Below are 20,762 nucleotides of genomic sequence, written 5' to 3'. Positions count from 1 at the left end.
CCATTATCAGCAACCATCACTCCTGTTTCCAATGGCAAGTTGTGTTAGCTCCAAGTTTATAATTTTAAAAGGCTAATTGGTCATTAGAAAAGCCTTTTGCAATTATGTTAGCACAGCTGAAAACTGTGGTGCTGATTAAAGAAGCAATACATCTGTGCTTCTTTAGACTAGTTGGAGCATTTGTGGGTTCGATTACATGCTCAAAATGGCCAGAAACAAATAACTTTCTTCTGAAACTCGTCAGTATATTCTTGTTCTGAGAAATGGCTATTCCATGCGAGAAATTGCCAAGAAACTGAAGATCTCGTACAACGCTGTGTACTACTCCCTTCACAGAACAGCGCAAACTGGCCCTAACCAGAATAGAAAGAGTAGTGGGAAGCCCCGGTGCACAACTGAGCAAGAGGACAAGTACATTAAAGTGTCTAGTTTGAGAAACAGGCGCCTCGCAAGCCCTCAACTGGCAGATTCATTAAATAGCACCCTCAAAACATCAGTCTCAACGTCAACAGTGAAGAGGTGACTTCGGGATGCTGGCCTTCTAGGCAGAGTTCCTCTGTCCAGTGTCTGTGTTCTTTTGCCCACTTAAATATTTTCTTTTTATTGGCCAGTCTGAGATATGGCTTTTTCTTTGCAACTCTGCCTAGAAGGCCAGCAATCCCGGAGTCGCCTCTTCACTTTTGACATTAAGATTGGTGTTTTCCGGGTACTATTTAATGAATCTGCTAACGAGCCATTGGAATTAGCTAACGTGCCATTGGAACACAGGAGTGATGGTTGCTGATAATGGGCCTCTGTACGCCTATATAGATATTCCATAAAAAATCTGCCGTTTCCAGCTACAATAGTCATTTACAACATTAACAATGTCTACACTGTATTTCTGATCAATTGATGTTATTTTAATGGACAAAAAATTAGCTTTTCTTTCAAAAACAAGGACAACTTTTGAATGGTAGTGTATATATATATATATATACTGTAAGTATACGTTGTGTATATCTGCAGTGTACACACACTGACAAGAGAATCAAACCTGCGCTGTGCGTGGGTTTTGACTTGCCAAGAACTTTGCCTAATAGGAACTAAGATCAAATGGTTTTCTGGTAGATGTGAAGTAGAGATGGGAAGTATGAATAAAAAAGTATTGAACAAAAACATTCAAGATTTGTGAAGTTTACTCTTTTAAAATAGTTTTTCCTCTTGATGAAGCCTACAAGAACTACATCATCGACAACTGGACATGCAAGGCAAATAGGGGACCTTTGGTGAGTGGAACATACAGTAGTTTAGGAATCTATCTTGATGAATAAGCTAGCTAGCTTCAGGGGTTCTTACTGTCTTGGTTGATAACAACCTACACTATGTATATTAAAGTATGTGGACACCCCTTCAAATTAGTGTATTTGGCTATTTAAACCACACCCGTTGCTGACGGGTGTATAAAATCGAGCACACCGCCATGCAATCTCCATAGACAAACATTTTCAGTAGAATGGCCTTACTGAAGAGATCAATGACTTTCAATGTGGCACTGTCAGGATGCCACCTTCCCAACAAGTCAGTTTGTCAAATTTCTGCCCTGCTAGAGCTGCCCCGGTCAACTGTATGTGCTGTTATTGTGAAGTGTAAACATCTAGGAGCAACCATGGCTCGGCCCCGAAGTGGTAAGCCACACAAGCTCACAGAATGGGACCACAGAGTGCTGAAGCGCGTAGCGTGTAAAAACGTCTGTCCTCGGTTGCAACACTCACTACCGAGTTCCAAACTGCCTTTGGGAAGCAACTTCAGCAGAATAACTGTTTCGGGAGCTTCATGAAATGGGTTTCCATGGCCCGAGCAGCCGCAAACAAGAGCACCATTAGCAATGCCAAGCGTCGGCTGGAGTGGTGTAAAACTTGCCGCCATTGGACTCTGGGGAACTGGAAATGCGTTCTCTGGAGTGATGAATCTGGGTTTGTCGGATGCCAAGAGAACGCTACCTGTCCCAATGCATAGTGCCAACTGTAAAGTTTTGTGGAGGAGGAATAAAGGTCTGAGACTGTTTTTCATGGTTTTGGCTCCTTAGTTCTGATGAAGTGAAATCTGAACGCTACAGCATACAGTGACATTCTAGATGATTCTGTGCTTCCAACTTTGTTGCAACAGTTAATGCTGCAACTAATGCTGCTCGGATCTCACGCATGATTCGTTCCGTTTTGGATGTGGTCTGCAACGACCAAAAGTGGTACTTGTTTGGGGGCTGAGCTCCTTAGAATAATACTCAGTATGCTTTGCAATTGCTTGGTTTTCACATTTGCATTTTGGTCATTCAGTAGATGCTCTTATCCAGAGTGACTTGCAATCAGTGCATTCAACTAAGGTAGATAAACAACAACATTTAGGGTGACAGTCATAGCAATAAAATAAGAATTTGGTAACCATTATTGATAATGTTATTCCAGTTGAAGTGGTCTGTTGGTTTATTCTTTAGGTTTGGACGTCATTGCTGCCAGATTTTGAAGCTTTTGGAAAATCCCCGACTGGGCTATATTTGGCCAAAGCATAGATGTTTATAATGGGTTCAGATTTGTAATTGGATCTGACAGGTGGGAGCAAAAATAAATATTCTGTTACAATTTTCAGTTGGCTCCTCTTTCCAATATTAAAAGGCTTGAAAAAATATATTGTGATATAACGCTTACTTTATTGAGAATGTATGTGTAATTTAAATTTCGCCATAGAATAAATGACCAAAAAAAACGTCAAAGTAATTTTGTATTTTCAACATCTGGAAAATATGTCTTTTCAATGTCTTTTCATCTTTCATTCAGCACCTAAAATGCACCGTTGATGTCAACTTCTAGAAAATAATTGTGAAATATATGTTTTACTTCATTTTGCTTTCTGGGATATGCCCAAAGAAACCGTTGATGATAAGTGTTAATGGCCTCTCCATATCTCTTGACCTTGTTATTTATCGTCATATTTATTTCAATATGTCCCAGTAAAGCATGCCATCGACAGGATAACCAGATAACCAGCCAGCCTCAACCCACAATATTCGAGTGTGCATGGCTGGGGTAGATGTGTAGTGCTTAAAAGTAGTGAGAAAATACATAGGGAATGGGCTATAGCCAACCCATCAAGACACACGGCATTTTTCATCCCATGACAGTTGAGACCGGATTGCAAGAGGTGGATGCCGTCCCGGTTTTAATCATCATCATAAGAGCCAATAGGGTGTGAAGAAGGGCGGAGCACACCAGTCTACGTCTGGCAGCTGCGAAATAGAAAATGTTTATCCCACAGACACAGGCACCTTGCTGCAAATAGGCAACCATCACTATAGCCGAATTCAAAGAAAGCAGAATGGATATCCACATGTGCGATGAAGAACAAAATTGGATGCAACACCGGGTTTAAAAAACATGTAAGATACGGAGTGGAGTAATAACCTTTTTGTAAAATAAATATTGAAATTAATTCCGGTTTTTCTATCAAACCATTGGAAGAGGTTTTGGAACCATGTATCATGTCTTTAATTTCCCAATGACTGCGGAGCGCAGTCGCAATAAGGAGCGCCTGGAGGCCAGTCTGGCCGGACTCGGTGAGCTGGAGCTCAGCAAGCAGAGGCAGGAGTGCCTGGTCCTCCGTGCTCTGGCTCTGGGGGAGCCCATGCTCGAAAATTCCACAAGGAACGAGCTATCGGGTTTCAGCAGCTGGGGGCAAGAAAACTTGACATTGAGACGTCAGCTGGTAAGAAGTTAGAGAGATGGAGGTAGTTTGGACATTGTTGCTTTTTTTTGTGGCAAATAGGTACGAAAATATACTTCGTGGAAACATCGTTGCAGTGCGCAGAATGGTTATTTGCCCAGGGTGGACGGTCGCCACGGCGATTAACCCCCACAATAGGCGCACACCACCAATGCATTGTCCACTAACGGTAAAAAAATAAAAATAAATCGTATTTTATATAGGCTATGTAGCGTATTACATAGCCTATATAAAATACGACTTTTATTTACCGTTAGTGGACAATGCATTGGTGGTGTGCGCCTATTGTTCAGCGACGACACGTATCTGCAAGTTACTTAACTTGATTAATGGTATCCCCATCTGAAAGGATCTAATCGTTCCCATCCTTCGGGCGAAATGGGGGGTGGAGCGGTCCACCGTTTAATTACCCATTGTTCCCTGCATGGCCCTACATGTATGTTGTATTTTACTTAGCAAGTGTTTATACCAATTAATTCGTTGACTTTTCTTTTCAAATTCGTCTATAATGGGAGATGATGGGCTATATGAACAGTTACATTTCTATTAAATCAATGTTGACAGGCCTATGTCTTTCATGTGATATTAATAGCATTGCATCATATATAATGTAGATATAAGTTATGAGGCACGTTTCTTTCGCATGCGGAGATTTTCGACGCCCTTATGGGAACTAGCCTATGATTATGCTGCCAGAGATGGGCGTGATCCGTGTCCCACCATTCAACTGAGTAGGCTATCACCACGCGAATAGAGAATCCGGCCATCCAACCGATGTCATCCCAAATAATAATAAAAAATATCTCTAGCTATCCATGACGGCAACTATTACACACGCATAGCACCTATTATAGAGACAATGGGCTTCTGTAAAAACTAAAACATCTCTTTAAATAATACATATTTTCTTTGGAATGAATGGGATGTCACAATTTTCTCCTTATGCCCAACTTTCTCCCTCTATCCTCTAAAATACACGCAGGCTAAGTAGCCTTCAGACTACACTACACCCTCGACTCGCACACGTCCCACTGTCTTCAATAGAAAGCTCCTATAAAAGAGGGTGAAAGAAATTAAATCAGCCACCTTCCTCTCCTCCAGCCTCCCCCCGCGTGCCTCTCCTCCGCCGCGGCCCAAACAATGGGCGCATATGGAGCAGAATACTAATGAACCCAAGGGCCTCTGTGCGCAGACAGGGGAATCATGCCGCCACTTTAAAAACACAACTGAAACAGATCACCAATGAGATATCAACGTAGAGCAAACTGTCTCTGCTTCGAATGGGATGGTAAAGACTATTTCTTAGACTGTGCGTGGAGTGACTGACTACCCCTAAATGCCGCATATTTTCTCACAATGTGCAGTGCGCATTTCATCAAGTCATTCTGGTCGGTCCATTAGAGGGATCTGTCATTTGGATCGATGGATATTAACTACATTGTCTATCCAAGCGTGCAAGTAATTACACAGAAAATTCCTTGGGGAGTATTGGTTGGAGAATGATCTGACATCAAGGTCTAATTGAACCACCTCTATTCAGCCCATCTACCCAACCCAAACATCACTTCTCCATGTTCACCACTGGACCCAATCTCATATTGCATGTAGAGAGTCAATGTTGTGTGGAGGCTTTAAGACAGGTTCACACAGAAGCAACTGACCCATGCAGCCCTCTCCTGGGAGGGGGGAACAGTTCCCTTGGCAGTGGCTCTGGCCCCAGGGCCTCCTGTCCTGTTTATAATGACCCAGTGTGAAGGTGCTGACAGCCATGCTATGCCAGACAGCAGCTGGTAAAGCACAAGACATTGACCCCACTCTGAGACACCCTGCTGTGTGTGTTTGAAGATCTCAATCATTAGCTAGCCTTTGTGTGTGATCATATTTACTGTATGGGCATGTGCGTGTGCGTGTGTGTGTGTGTGTGTGTGTGTGTGTGTGTGTGTGTGTGTGTGTGTGTGTGTGTGTGTGTGTGTGTGTGTGTGTGTGTGTGTGTGTGTGTGTGTGTGTGTGTGTGTGTGTGTGTGTGTGTGTGTGTGTGTGTGTGTGTGTGTGTGCATCTGTGTCTCTATTGATGTATGTGCTTGGCCTCAGTTTGTGGTGATTTTGGCATGTCTAAGACGTTTTGTGCACATGTGTCTTCCATAGAGGGCCACATCATTAGTGAGACTACCCCTCTCAGTGGTGAGTGACTGATGTCTGGGTGGGTGAGAGCTGCCTGGGTCTGGGGCTTTGTCCCATAACATCCCCCTTCTTCATTAGCCTAGCTTCCCCCTGAGCTGGAGGCTCTTAGCAGCTGTGTCACCTGAGCACTGACTGACTGATTGGGAAGTCAAGCTGGATAGAGTCCATTCAGAGCCAGTTGTTCCTGCTGAGGAGAAAGGCCACTGAGGCCAGAGTGTGCAGTCTGCATGCCCCATTCACGCCTGTTATGTAAACATGGTGTGTGTGCATGCATGCATGTGTGCGTATGTGTGTCTGTGTGTGAACGGTGGCTTAGTCAAGCGGTGGAGTAGTGGGGGCCAGGGTGGTATTGTATAGCAGTAGTTTCCGGCCTCCCACAGTCCTCTCCCTTTGGTGCCAGTCACAACATTGCTTTAATTATAGAGGGGCTATGTTCCTGATTCCATGGCTCCCCGGCTCACTGCCACGAAGCTGCCTGGCTGCTCCCCTTCCCATCCCCCTCTCAAACGGAGAGAGCACAGGAGGCAGTCAAATAGTAATGATGCCAGCCAGTGTGCGGTATGAGATCTGGGAGCCAGGAGGCGTCAATTAATAATGCAGCAGAATCAAAGGTATCGCATGAAAGGGAGCCCTCTTGAGATCCCTCCAGAGCTACACACTCTGGAAGTCAGCAGTATGTTGACTGTATGTTTCTTTGGGTGTCCTCAAAGCTTTGTTCGTATTCTGTGTCATTACGTTTTAATAAGCCAGCCTTTCACAGTGTCTGCTAGTTCTATATCCGTGTGAGGCTAGTTCTATAACCGTGTGAGGCTAGTTCTATATCCGTGTGAGGCTAGTTCTATAACCGTGTGAGGCTAGTTCTATATCCGTGTGAGGCTAGTTCTATATCCGTGTGAGGCTAGTTCTATATCCGTGTGAGGCTAGTTTCTATACTCCGTGTGAGGCTAAGCTTGCCCAGAGGCACCTAGCTAATGATCCATTTTGTGCAGTGTGTCACAGATAAATTGATTTGCCAATAACACGTTTTCCTCTCTCTTTTCCTCTCTCTCTTTCCTTCCTTCCTGTAATATTTATTGTTGTTCGGGACTCCAAGGTAGCTATCAAACCTAGAGATCTCTTCACTCTCCTATTAGGAACCACCATAAATACAATGGCTTTGTCTTTGATATTAGTTTAAGTGTGCAGAAACACATCTCTCATAGGTTTATTGCATAATGATGCTTATGCGGACAGCCTGCTTGGGTCTTTTGGCTGTTCATAAACGCAATGCGCTGCTATCACACTGATCTATTCTAATCAGTGCTTCCGATAAGCAAGTATAACAATGATCCAGGGTTTTACCAGCCCTGGTAGTACAACCTCAGGAGGCTGAAGAAATTCGGCTTGTCACCAAAAGCACTCACAAACTTCTACAGATGCACAATCGATGAGCATCCTGTCGGGCTGTATCACCGCCTGGTACGGCAACTGCTCCGCCCACAAACCGTAAGGTCTCCAGAGGGATAGTGAGGTCTGCAGAAACGCATCACGGGGCAACTAACCTGCCCTCCAGGACACCTACACACCCGATGTCCACAGGAAGGCATAAAGAATCATCAAAGGACAACAACCACCCAAGCCACTGCTGTTCACCCTGCTATCATCCAGAAGGCGAGGTCAGTAACAGGTGCATCAAAGCAGGGACCGGAGAGACTGAAAAACAGCTTCTATCTCAAGGCATCAGAACTGTTAAACAGCCACCACTAACATTTAGCGCCGCGTGCCAACATACTGACTCAACTCCAGCCACTTTAAAAATGGGAATTGATGGAAATTATGTAAAAATAGTACCACTAGCCACTTTAAACAATGCCACTTAATATAATGTTTACATACCCTACATTACCATCTCATATGTATATGTATATACTGTAACTCTATATCATCTACTGCATCTTGCATCTTTATGTAATACATGTACCACTAGCCACTTTAACTATGCCACTTTATGTTTACATACCCTACAGTACTCATCTCATATGTATATACCGTACTCTATACCATCTACTGCATCTTGCCTAAGCCGTTTCTGTACCATCACTCATTCATATATCTTTATGTACATATTCTTTATCCCTTTACACTTGTGTGTATAAGGTAGTAGTTGTGGAATTGTTAGGTTAGATTACTTGTTGTTATTACTGCATTGTCGGAACTAGAAGCACAAGCATTTCGCTACACTCGCATTAACATCTGCTAACCATGTGTATGTGACTAATAAAATTTGATTTGATTTGATTTGATCTGTCTGAGACAAAGCACCCAGAATCCCAGCAATTATTCCAGCGCTGCCGAGTGACCATATCATCGATATGAATAGGAAAGTTGAGATCTACAGTATGTGGAGTGTTTTTATACTCTCTAGCTCATTATGTTAGCTTTCATTGGTATGATGCTGGTTTGGCTCATGTGAAGGTTGGCTCCTGGTAATGCCAAAATGACAAACTGTATTTTTCATTCATCTGTCACTGCACGCTCCACATACTGTATGCTCATTTAATTCAAGGAAGAATTTCCCCTCCCTGCCACACTGCTGAAACCTTGGTCACTTTCAATAAATAATTTGCATCCCAGCAGTGTACAGCAGTGTACAGCAGACACACTACACAGACACACTCAGACACACACACACTCTACATAAAGCGTCTCCTGTCAGTTGTCTAACAGCCTCTCCATCCCCAAGACTCTGTAATGTAGAGTGTCACATTATTTTGCTGACATCTGTTAATGACATAATTTAATGTAGCAAAAGTCATAACAGGCAAATTGAAGTGTGTGTGTGTGTGCGTGTGCGTGTGCGTGCTGGGGAGGCCATGCATAGCTAGTGTGTGTTGACTGTGAGTACTCAGATTACCTGAAATTGCCTGGCTGATTAAACAACCCCCTGGTGTATGAGATGTGTGTGTCCTGCTGCATGTGCATCCACAAAAATAACATCTCAACACAGTTCCCACTACAGTGAATTATTCATGTTCCAGCTGGCTGCATCCTCAGGTATCTTACGTAACTGGGATTGGGCTATAGTAGCATGCATGCAGCCCATGCAGCCATGCACACTGATGTGTATAGGCCTATACTATCTCCACTATCCAAAGGTGGGAATAAAACATTCTGTATACGGTTATTTGTTTAAGGTTAATAGTGTGTTTTGGTCATCCAGGTAAATGGATGAAAAATTACTACACTTGGTCATAATTCACATTGACTTAAAGCTATGTATGTCTAGTGTATGTGTTATCATGCCTGCGTGTTGGTCTGTTTCAGAGGGCGCTCCAGAGCTCCCCCTGGGGGCTAATGCTGGCACTGGAACAGCAGGTTTGTGAGCTGAGAGTGGACACAGARGATGTCACCTATGAGGGGACCCAAGGTGACACGATGGACAGTCGGCCCAGCTCAGGTACTCCTCATGCGACCTGGAGGCAAAATGCTGGCTAGCAGAGTAGAATACTTGAAAAAGAAAAGGAGAGCCGCACACTCTAGGATCTCAGATGCAATAATTTCATAACCTAATAACCAATGTTTCGACAGACYAGCTGTCTTCATCAGGGTATAATTAAGCAATAAGGCCCGATGAGGTGTGGTATATGGCCAATATACCAAGGCTAAGGGCTGTTCTTAGGCACAGTCCTTAGCCGCTCATCCATATATTTATATGTACATATTCTCATGCACCCCTTTAGATTTGTGTGTATTAGGTAGTTGTTGGGGAATTGTTAGATTACTTGTTAGATATTACTGCACTGTCGGAACTAGAAGCACAAGCATTTCGCTACACTCGCATTAACATCTGCTAACCATGTGCATGTGACCAATACAATTTGATTTGATTTGGTATATTGGCCATATATCACAAACTCCTGAGGTGCCTTATTGCTATTATACACTGGTTACCAACGTAATTAGAGCAGTAAAAATAAATGTTTTGTCATACCTGTGGTATATGGTCTGATATACCACGGCTGTCAGCCAATCAACATTCAGTGTTCAAACCACCCAGTTTATAATGACAAACACAGTGGGTCACTAGTTTATATAGTTTCAAAGGATCCAAACAGGTGTGTGTAATCATGGCCAGGTGTGGTTTGATATCATTGGTTAATTTACATATAGAAATACAACATATAAAAAACATGAATGGATAGCATACAATCATAGATACAGTTTGTTGAGGGCATTTAGCTTTCACCAGTTTCCCTTGAAAACAGTTTTCCCTATAGCCAATTCTGTCAAATCAAATATGGCTGAGACGCAAAGAAAATTAAATGAAAGGGGGTACAAAATTGGTCAGATTAATACTGTCGTTGAGAAAATCCAAAACAAATCGAGACATGATCTCTTTCAAGGACAGTCTCACAAAAGAAGCATTATTGCGTTCTTACTACCCACTATTCAAAATGCTCTGAACAAATTAAGGGAATCGTTCACAAACATTGACACATTCTAAGATCCGATGACAGTATGGGTAATGTGTTTTTGYACCCTCCCTTGATAGTATTCTCGCGGGGCAGAAATCTCAGAGATGAATTGGTAAAGTCTGATTTACCACCCCAAAATACCCCTCCACAATGTCTATTTGCGCCTCTATCGGATGGAAAATACAACTGTAATGGCTGTGCTCAATGTAATGGCACTTACAAATGTAGATCCTTCAAACACCCCCAAACAGGGAAACAGATCCCAATCAAAGGTGTTATCACGTGCTCCACTAAGGTAGTTATTTATCTTCTAACTTGTCCTTGTGGTAAAAATTATGTGGGTAAAACGAAGCGCATCGTAGCACCATTAGGTGCAAGAACTCGACGTACTGTACCCTGTAGCAGCCCACTTTTTGGAAGCAAACAACTCTATTTTGTTCCTACGTTATATCGGCATCGAACTCGTCACCCTCCCTAGGTGAGGGGGTGACCTTGACAATTTATTGTTAAAACGAGAGGCTGTCTGTATCTTGTGCCTGTATCTTTAATTTAAACKCATTTGCTCCCTTCGGTCTCAAAGTTGACTTTGATCTGAAGCCATTTTTGTGATTATTGTGATTTTGCTATTCATTGTAAATGTTTGTAGGCATATGTAGCCAAACTGTATCTATGATTGTATGCTATCCATTCATGTTTTTATGTGTTCTATTTATATCTGTAAATTAACCAATGATATCAAGCCATACCCGGCCATGATTTCAGACTGTTACGAATCCCGCCGAAGATGGTGCCTCTTCCCGTTCGGGCGGCGCTCGGCGGTCGTCGTCTCCGGCCTACTAGCTGCCACCGATCCCCTTTTCTGTTTCATTTAGTTTTGTCTGATTTGTTGCACCTSTTTTGTGTTTAGGTTTATTGTGGGCTATTTAAACCCAGTTGGCCCGCCGACTTTTGTGCGGGCTTGTTTTTCTGTTTGGTGTGTCGTATTTTTCTTGTGGTCTCTGTTCCTGTGGATTTTGTCCTGTTTGTTTTGGACTGTACTTGACGCGCCCTTGGATGTGTGGCGTTGCCGTCTCGTTATATATCTTTTTGGAATATTAAATCCACTTGCTACTCACTACCCCGCTCGCTGCCTTTGACTCCTTCATCACCACTATTGGAATTGTGACACAGACACCTGTGTATCCTTTGACAGTATTTAAAGTAGTGACCCACAGTGTTTTTTTGGTGTTTTTTTGTAATCTTTTTTTAATTATTATTATTATWAAWWWTTTTAAGGGGTGGATCAGCTTTAATATTGCATATAGATTGTTGCTTCCATCAATTTAATTGTCTGCATCATTTCCAATCCTCCATATATGTTTTGGGTAAATATATATATCCATAAACATGCATACTTGTGTATATATATATACATAAACATTCATATATATACATACATACATATACACACTTTTTCTTTTAAATATACCTTTATTATTCCCTGCAAACCCTACCACCTCTCCCCAATTGGAGTAAACTAATAAACAATAACACTTAGGCTTCTACCTTCAGTTTATACATATTATACACATTTTACAGACACAATCTATTTTACAATAGTTATATTCTGTTTGTTTTTAGTCCTTCCTRTATTTCTGATGTCCATCCAGTTTGATTTCTATTTGTAACTGTGCTGTTTCACAAAATTTCTGAACTTATATACAGTGGGGCAAAAAAGTATTTAGTCAGCCACCAATTGTGCAAGTTCTCCCACTTAAAAAGATGAGAGAGGCCTGTAATTTTCATCATAGGTACACTTCAACCATGACAGACAAAATGAGAAACAAAATCCAGAAAATCACATTGTAGGATTTTTAATGAATTTATTTGCAAATTATGGTGGAAAATAAGTATTTGGTCACCTACAAACAAGCAAGATTTCTGGCTCTCATAGACCTGTAACTTGTAGGCTCCTCTGTCCTGTAGGCTCCTCTGTCCTCCACTCGTTACCTGTATTAATGGCACCTGTTTGAACTTGTTATCAGTATAAAAGACACCTGTCCACAACCTCAAACAGTCACACTCCAAACCCCACTATGGCCAAGACCAAAGAGCTGTCAAAGGACACCAGAAACAAAATTGTAGACCTGCACCAGGCTGGGAAGACTGAATCTGCAATAGGTAAGCAGCTTGGTTTGAAGAAATCAATTATTAGGAAATTGAAGACATACAAGACCACTGATAATCTCCCTCGATCTGGGGCTCCACGCAAGATCTCACCCCGTGGGGTCAAAATGATCACAAGAACGGTGAGCAAAAATCCCAGAACCACACGGGGGGACGTAGTGAATGACCTGCAGAGAGCTGGGACCAAAGTAACAAAGCCTACCATCAGTAAGGGCATTGAAGATGAAACGTGGCTGGGTCTTTCAGCATGACAATGATCCAAACACACCGCCCGGGCAACGAAGGAGTGGCTTCGTAAGAAGCATTTCAAGGTCCTGGAGTGGCCTAGCCATTCTCCAGATCTCAACCCCATAGAAAATCTTTGGAGGGAGTTGAAAGTCCGTGTTGCCCAGCAACAGCCCCAAAACTCACTGCTCTAGGGGAGATCTGCATGGAGGAATGGGCCAAAATACCAGCAACAGTGTGTGAAAACCTTGTGAAGACTTACAGAAAACATTTGACCTCTGTCATTGCCAACAAAGGGTATATAACAAAGTATTGAATAAACTTTTGTTATTGACCAAATACTTATTTTCCACCATAATTTGCAAATAAATTCATAAAAAATCCTACAATGTGATTTTCTGGATTTTTTTTCTCATTTTGTTTGTCATAGTTGAAGTGTACCTATGATGGAAATTACAGGCCTCTCTCATCTTTTTAAGTGGGAGAACTTGCACAATTGGTGGCTGACTAAATACTTTTTTGCCCCACTGTACATTTTACAGACCCCGTATGTTTTACATTGGTTATCTTGTTGTTATTAGTCCCACCCCTCAGCTCCATTCAACCCCTCCCATCTATCTCTTAACACCATCCATTTTGGATTTCTATTTGGCATATATTTTTCAACTGTGCTGTGATGCTTCACAAAAATACTGAACCTTACTATTCTCATAGCTTTAAGATATTGTAGATTAAAGATAAACATTTTTGCTAAAATAATAATTATATTATTGATAGATTGACTAGAACTTTTCACATCACCCAATATTGCTATCTGCAGCATTAGTTCTAGGTAAATGTTGCAATTCTTCAGCCATTCCTGGATCTGTGACCAAAAACGAGCTACATATGGACAGTACGAAAATAAATTGATCTAAATAAATCTAATGACTCTGCCTCCTCGCAGCAAAATCTGCAGAGCTGGGAAGATTGTATCCCCCATATATATAACATTCTATTGGTTGCAAGAATTTTGTATAATAATTTAAATTGAGAAATTCGTAGTTTTGAATCCGGCGTTGTTTTGCGTGTCAATTCATAAACCATGTGCGATTTATATGGCAGAGCTATCACTTTTTTGGTCCTTAAATGAAATTGGTATATGTTTTTATTTATAACAATTTTCTTTAACCATTTATGGTCTTTAATGTAAGGCCGACAGACAAGTTCCTTACTTTTTCCCCCTTCTTCTTGCCTCTTCCATTTTTATGTTAATGCTGCAATTAGTTGGTTGTAATTTTGGCTAGAGCATTTCCATATGTCTGTGTTAACTGCATGTGTGACATAACTTCACCAGTCCTATTTATGATATAATTTACAAAAATTATATATTTTTTTTTTATTATCGAAAAATACGTTTTTTWAAATTAATTAGTATATTTGAGTTTAACCTCTCTTGGGTAGGGGGCAGTATTTTCACCTCCAGATGAAAAGCGTGCCCAAAGTAAACAGCCTGTTACTCAGGCCCAGAAGTTAGGATATGCATATAATTGGTAGATTTGGATAGAAAACACTCTAAAGTTTCCAAAACTGTTACAATAATGTATGTGAGTATAACGGAACTGATATGGCAGGCGAAAACCTGAGACAAATCCATCCAAGAAGTGGAATTATTCTCATGTGGCTGTTTTTCAACTCAATGCCTATAGAGAATCCAATGGGTTAGGAATCCGATTGCAGTTCRTATGGCTTCCACTAGATGGCAACAGTCTTTAGACATGGTTTCAGGCTTTTATTTTGAAAAATGACGAGTAAAAAGCCATTTTGGTCAGAGGACAGAGGAAGTATGCAGACCTGATTTGCGCGCCGTTTGTTATTTTTCCTTTCTATTGAAAACGGTATTGTCCGGTTTAAATATTATTGATTATAAAGACAATAAACAACCTGAAGATTAATTATACACATCGTTTGACATGTGTCGACGAACTTTACCGGTAATTTTAGTATGTATTCGTCTGCCTGTTGTGACCGCCTTGGAGCCATTGGATTACTGAACAAAACGCGCCAACAAAACTGAGTTTTTGATACATAAAAGAAAACATAAAACAAACATTTACTGTGTAACTGGGAGTGTTGTGAGTGCAACCATATGAAGATCATCAAAGGTAAGTGATCAATTTTATCTCTATTTCTGACTTTAGTGACTCCTCTACTTGGCTGGTAAATGTTTGTATACTTTTTTACACGGGTGCTGTCCTCAGATAATCGCATGGTATGCTTTCGCCGTAAAGCCTTTTTGAAATCTGACACAGCGGCTGGATTAACAAGAAGTTAATCTTTAAGCCGATGTATAACACTTGTATATTTTATGAATGCTTATTATGTGTATTTCTGTATTTTGAATTTGGCGCTCTGCAATTTCACCGGATGTTGGCCAGGTGGGACGCTAATGTCCCACATACCCTAGAGAGGTTTTAACCACAATATTTGTTGTATTATTTGTTCTGTCTTTTCAAGAGGATTAAACTGAAATTGCAACCAACTTTCTAAGGCTTGTTTAAAAAATAACTATATTTTGGAGATMATTTAGTTTTCAAATAACCGAAAGTGAGCAGTTGTTAGCTGAATAAAGGGAAAAATATCATTCTTGAACATGGGGTGAGACATTCTTAATTGTTTACTAGAGAACCATTTCGGGATTTYAGTATAACTTTTGGATGACTGATGCCTTTAGTGAGAGGTCTAATGCTTTAATATTTAATAATGGCTGTCCTCCGAATTCATATTCGTTATATAAATAGGCTCTTTTAATTTTGTCTGGCTTGCCATTCCAAATAAAATTGAATATTTTTTGTTCATATAATTTAAAAAGCAGGTCACTAGGTGTAGGCAAAACCATAAGCAAATATGTGGTATGACTAAAGAGTTAATCAGGTTGCTTTTTCCACAAATAGACAGGTATTTTCCTTTCCATGGTAGCAAGATCTAATCTATTTTTGCTAACTTTCTATAAAAATGTATTGGAGTGAGATACATTTTTTCTTTCAGGATTTGTATACTGAGTAGGTCCACATCTCCGTCAGACCATTTTATTGGGAAAATACACGGTAATGTAAAATGTGCATTTTTTAGTGATCCAATACCTAATATAGTACACTTATCATAATTTGGTTTTAATCCAGAGAGGTTAGCAAAAGTATCTAGATCCTCTATGAGGCTGTGGAGGGATTCTAATTATGGTTTTAAAAGAAAACATGAATCATCAGCGTASAATGYCACCTTTGTTTTTAAGCCACGGATTTCTAATCCCTTAATATTATTGTTGGATCTAATTTTAACAGCTAACATTTCGATATGCCGATAGTGGACATAGATATGCCAATAGTGGACAACCTTATTTTACTCCTCTTGACAGTTTAAAACTTTCTAAGATGTAGCCATTATTTACTATTTTACACCTAGGGTTACTATACATAACTTTAACCCATTTTATAAGAGATTCTGCCAAAATTGAAATATTCCAGGCATTTATATATAAACTCCAGTCGTACTTTATCAAAAGCCTTTTCAAAATCAGCTATGAAAACACTGAAGTGTAAGAGGCCTCCAATTTTTTTAATGGACTGGATCTATATATATACCACTTGGATCCTGTTTCAGTAATAATGAAATCAGACCTTCTTGTGTGTCTGATAATCTACCGTTTATATAGGAGTGGTTAAAACATGCTTATAATGGTCCTCTGAGTATATCAAAAAAAGTTTGGTATACTTCCACTGGTATGCCATCCAGCCCTGGAGTTTTCACATCAAGAAGTTCCTCCTCTGTAATTTGGCCTTCACATGAGTCTTTCTGTACAGATGTTAATTTTACATTATTAAGAGGGAAAAAATCCATACAATTAGCTTCGGTTAGTGGAAATTGAGGAGACTGAAAAGAAAACATATTCTTAAAGTACTTTACTTCCTCTTTCAAAATTATCATTCGGTGAATCATGCGTGACTCCATCATTTGTAACATGTATCAATAGAAAAATGTTGGTAGCATTTTTATGTTGAAGATTGAAAAATAATTTGGTGACCCGCAGTGTTTGTCATTATACCTGTCACGCCCTGATCTGTTTCACCTGTTCCTGTGATTGTCTCCACCCCCTCCAGGTGTCGCTTATTATCCCCGGTGTATTTATCCCTGTGTTTCCTGTCTCTCTGTGCCAGTTCGTCTTGTATGTTAGTCAAGTCAACCAGCGTGTTTTCCCGTACTCCTTTTGCTATTCTCTTTTTGATAGTCCTCCCGGGTTGGCCCCTGCCTGACTCTGGACTACTTTCCCGCCTGCCTGATCATCCTGCCTGCCCTGACCCTGATTCTGCCTGCCCTTTTGGACTCTGAACTGGTTTTGACCCTTTTGCCTGTCCACAACCATTCTCTTGCCTTCCCCTATTGGATTAATAAATATTGTAAGACTCCAACCATCTGCCTCCTGTGTCTGCATCTGGGTCTTGCCTTGTGTCATGATAATACCCTGATGAAGACAGCTTGTCTGTCGAAACGTTGGTTATTAGGTTATTAAATGATTGCATCCGAGCTCCTAGAGTGTGCAGCTCTCCTTTTATTTTTCAACTTCTTATGCTACCACCTGTCAATTTCTGACCTCAGAACTTTAACCCCTGAACCACATCAGAGGGGCATGGGGTACTTGTATTTTTCTTAATGTAGTAACACCATTTTTTGTGTGTGTTTGACCCATGTTCTGTATATTTTCTGTATACTCTTTTTACATTAATTGTGGCCCTATATTTCTTTGAAGTACATGTATAATGACTTTAACATTTCATTAGTTCGAACAAATGTTGTTTTTGTGCCCTACTTTCTGCTGTTATTGGTTCTGTGATTTGTTTAAGAGCCGAGACGTTAGAAATTAGTTTGTCAACATATGGTTTGAGAAAGCCTGAAAGAGCCGAGGTCTAATGAGTGACATCATCTGTGTTTCCCAGGGTTCTATGAGTCGAGTGGGGGCCAGTCTCCAAAGGGGCATTCCTGTCCCTCTGAGTCCCCAGAGCCCCCCTCTGGCTGGGGCTACAGCAGCACTGAGAGGCCCAAGTCTCTGAGTGAGTTCAGCTCACTCTCACTATCAACAGCTCTCTTTCAACCCCAATAGGGTTCATGGTATCATAGCAACAACACCATGGGCTGTCTTTACTTTATTACATTGTTATTATAGTTGCATTAGGTACTGGTATCAGTAGTAAAACAAACACAACTTCTCTCTGTGCTCTCCATCTACAGAAGATGCCCTCCAACTGACAAGTGAGAGTCTGATGGAGCCAGCCCCTCGTGCCACTGTGCCCCAATCCTTCTCTGCCCCCTACCCACCCCTGGAGGGCATCGCTGAGGAGGTGACGGCTGAGGAGCCCTGGCAGTGGGACCCACACTCTGCCCAGGGTTGGGAGGACCAGGCCACTGAGGAGGATTTCCAGCAGGCTCTGAGGGTAGAAGGCTACATCCTGGGTCTCATCCATCGCTACGCGTTCTCACCCCGGCCCTGCATGCCTCGTACCAGTCTGGGGCCTGACCCCTCCATCTCCTCCTCATCCAGCATTAACAGGCAGAGCAGCCTGCAAAGGAAACCCCCTCTTCACACCCCTGAGCACTGCATCCCTGACCCACAGGACCTCTACCCTGACCGTGAGTGCCAGGCCTGGGGGTGTGACCCTCTAGACAGGGAGGTGTGGGGGGGGGGGGGCCCATCCATGGAGGAGGACTGTTATCTGTCTTTACCCTACCCTCACTCCAGACCTCACTCCCTGGCCGGGGGGCATCCATCCTCCCTGGACCCCCCTTGTGGAGCTAAGGACCCTTGTTTAAGTAGTGAGTCTGATTCCCCCCAGCACTACCCACTGCCCCACTCCCCAGCTTCACATAAACACCTTGTCAGAGCACAGTACATTCCTGGGCAGGCATGCCACGCCCCTGTACTATCCTCACACTATCCTCCAGAACACTCCCCCTCACATTATCCTCCAGAGCCCTCCAAGCCCAGCCAAACATTTGTGTTCCCAGACCAAAGCAGCTCAAAGACCAGGGCCACGGGGAAGAAGAGTCGTGAGGAGGGACAGAGCTCCAAGAAGCCTGACCACAGGACCTGCCGCTCCCAGTCTGAGAACAGTTTGATGGGGGAGAGGGCTTTCCCTAAGCACAGGTACAGCACAGCCGAGCGCCCCCAGCACCAGAGGTGCCAGGGTCCACACACAGGCCCCCAGCACAGCAACACCGCTGGGGGGCAACGCTGGTGCTCCACCCTGGAGCTCAGCCAGGAGGAAGGGGAGACCCAGGGTGAGCAGGCCCACAGATGCCCACCTCGTAGGGCCCGCTACACCCAGGCCTGCTCTCATGCAAACCCCAACCACCACTCTCAGGTCCATGCCCAGCCTCGCCTCTCAGAGTACCCGGAGAGAGCACCTCTGTGTCGGGGAGAGGAGGGCCATGTGCAGGCTGCCCCTGGGGAGTCAGAGTTCAGCATGAGTGAGGTGTACTCCCCTGCCTCCAGCTCCCTCTCTAGTGACTCCGATGAGGGGGGGCTGGTGTGGCCCCAGCAGCTGCCCRCTCGTCTGGCCCCCTCCTCTTCCTCCTCCCCTCAGGCCTCCTCAAAGGTCTCCTCGCAGCCCAAGGCCTTTGTTAAAATCATAGCCTCTCATGCCCTAAAGAAGAAGATTCTGCGATTCCGCGCCGGCTCTCTCAAAGTCATGACAACAGTCTGAAAATATGTCTATCACCGATTGTTTCTACTGCCCATATCCTGCACAGTCTGATGGTTCAACCTACATCACCTACAGTTCACACCCTCTGTCTACCTATGCTGGTCCGTGCAGCATTGTCATAAAATCAAAAGCTATTTTACCTTCAGGAAAAACTCAGATGTCTGTAACTGGCCTAAGATCAGTATCATGATATCATCTAGCTAAACCACATTTCACCATCAGACTGTGCATTAACTCTGCATTAACCATTCATTTGTTTAATGAAAGTCATCCTCTGATGGTGACACTGCCATGTCACATATGGACACCTGAAAGTGAACCACTACCTCTCTTCTCTCAGCTGCACCACCTTGCAGCCTGGACCTGAAGCCCATGTCTGTAGCACTGGCCCTGTAGGTGACTGTAGTGAGGGGTCAGCACACCCATTTCTGTAAATACCTGCCTGTGGCCTTGTTTGTATGAATGTAGTTTGTAAATAAAGATGTTGTGGTCTTTTAGGCCATGTGATTCATTTGACACTTTCTAGTATTCAACCTAGAATAGTGGACTCCAGAATGCCTACTGGATATTTCTCACACATAAATACAGTTATTTTCACATTAGTTCTTATTCAGAGCTGATCTGATTGATCAAAGACCAATTAGTGACAAAAAGATCAGGATTGAGCTGCCTGTGTTAGCCTAAACTGCTTTCAGTGTGCTAGTTGTATAACAGAAAGTGTACATCACTGTCGCCCCCCTGTGGTGTATCAGTAAAACTGCTTTAAACCTTGCTCCGAAAATCTGCTGCATATTTTCATGTACCAAGTTATGAAAATATGTTAATTCTAAGATTTTGTGCATGATTGAGAGCATGGTATACTAACCCTAACCCGGGCCTTAAGCTTTTTATTTCTATTCGTTTTTTTATGTCCCAAATGCGAACCCCCTCTTTAGGCAAGCACAGGGCACAGGGCACAGYGCACAGAGCACAAGGCACAGGGCACAGGGCACAGAGCACAGGGCACAGAGCACAGAGCTTGTGAATGATAAACAATTTGGTCACACTTTATTTGGATAGTCCGTCATACTATCAACAAACTGCCTGCTAAGCTTACGGTTAGAATTAGGTTTAGAATAAGGGTTATGATAAGGTTAGGGTTAGGGTAAGGGTTACATTTAAGGTTAGGATTAGGGTTAAGGTTAGGGTTAGTAGTTAGTTGAAATGTTACTGATAGTCTATAGAGCATCTACATATGCACTATCCA

At 42.4% G+C, this 20,762-nt stretch overlaps 1 protein-coding gene across 2 annotated transcripts; it reads left to right on the top strand.

The window, feature by feature from the left end:
• The first annotated feature begins 3,177 nt into the window (after positions 1-3,177).
• Positions 3,178-20,032, top strand: LOC111949845 (dapper homolog 3-like). Of its 2 annotated transcripts, XM_023967176.2 has the most exons (5): positions 3,179-3,412; positions 3,549-3,738; positions 9,241-9,373; positions 17,753-17,866; positions 18,045-20,032. In XM_023967176.2, exons 2-5 carry the CDS (start codon positions 3,658-3,660, stop codon positions 19,514-19,516), a joined length of 1,800 nt encoding a protein of 599 aa, XP_023822944.1. In that variant the 5' UTR covers positions 3,179-3,412; positions 3,549-3,657; the 3' UTR covers positions 19,517-20,032. The 2 variants fall into 2 exon arrangements, with proteins under 2 accessions (XP_023822943.1, XP_023822944.1); XM_023967175.2 differs by having other exon boundaries at positions 3,178-3,738.
• The last annotated feature ends 730 nt before the right edge of the window (positions 20,033-20,762 follow it).

The sequence above is a fragment of the Salvelinus sp. IW2-2015 genome, linkage group LG22 (assembly GCF_002910315.2).
Source record: "Salvelinus sp. IW2-2015 linkage group LG22, ASM291031v2, whole genome shotgun sequence".
Taxonomy (NCBI): domain Eukaryota; kingdom Metazoa; phylum Chordata; class Actinopteri; order Salmoniformes; family Salmonidae; genus Salvelinus; species Salvelinus sp. IW2-2015.
Note: the sequence above shows the minus strand (reverse complement) of the source record. Positions and strands in the feature narration are given on the sequence as shown.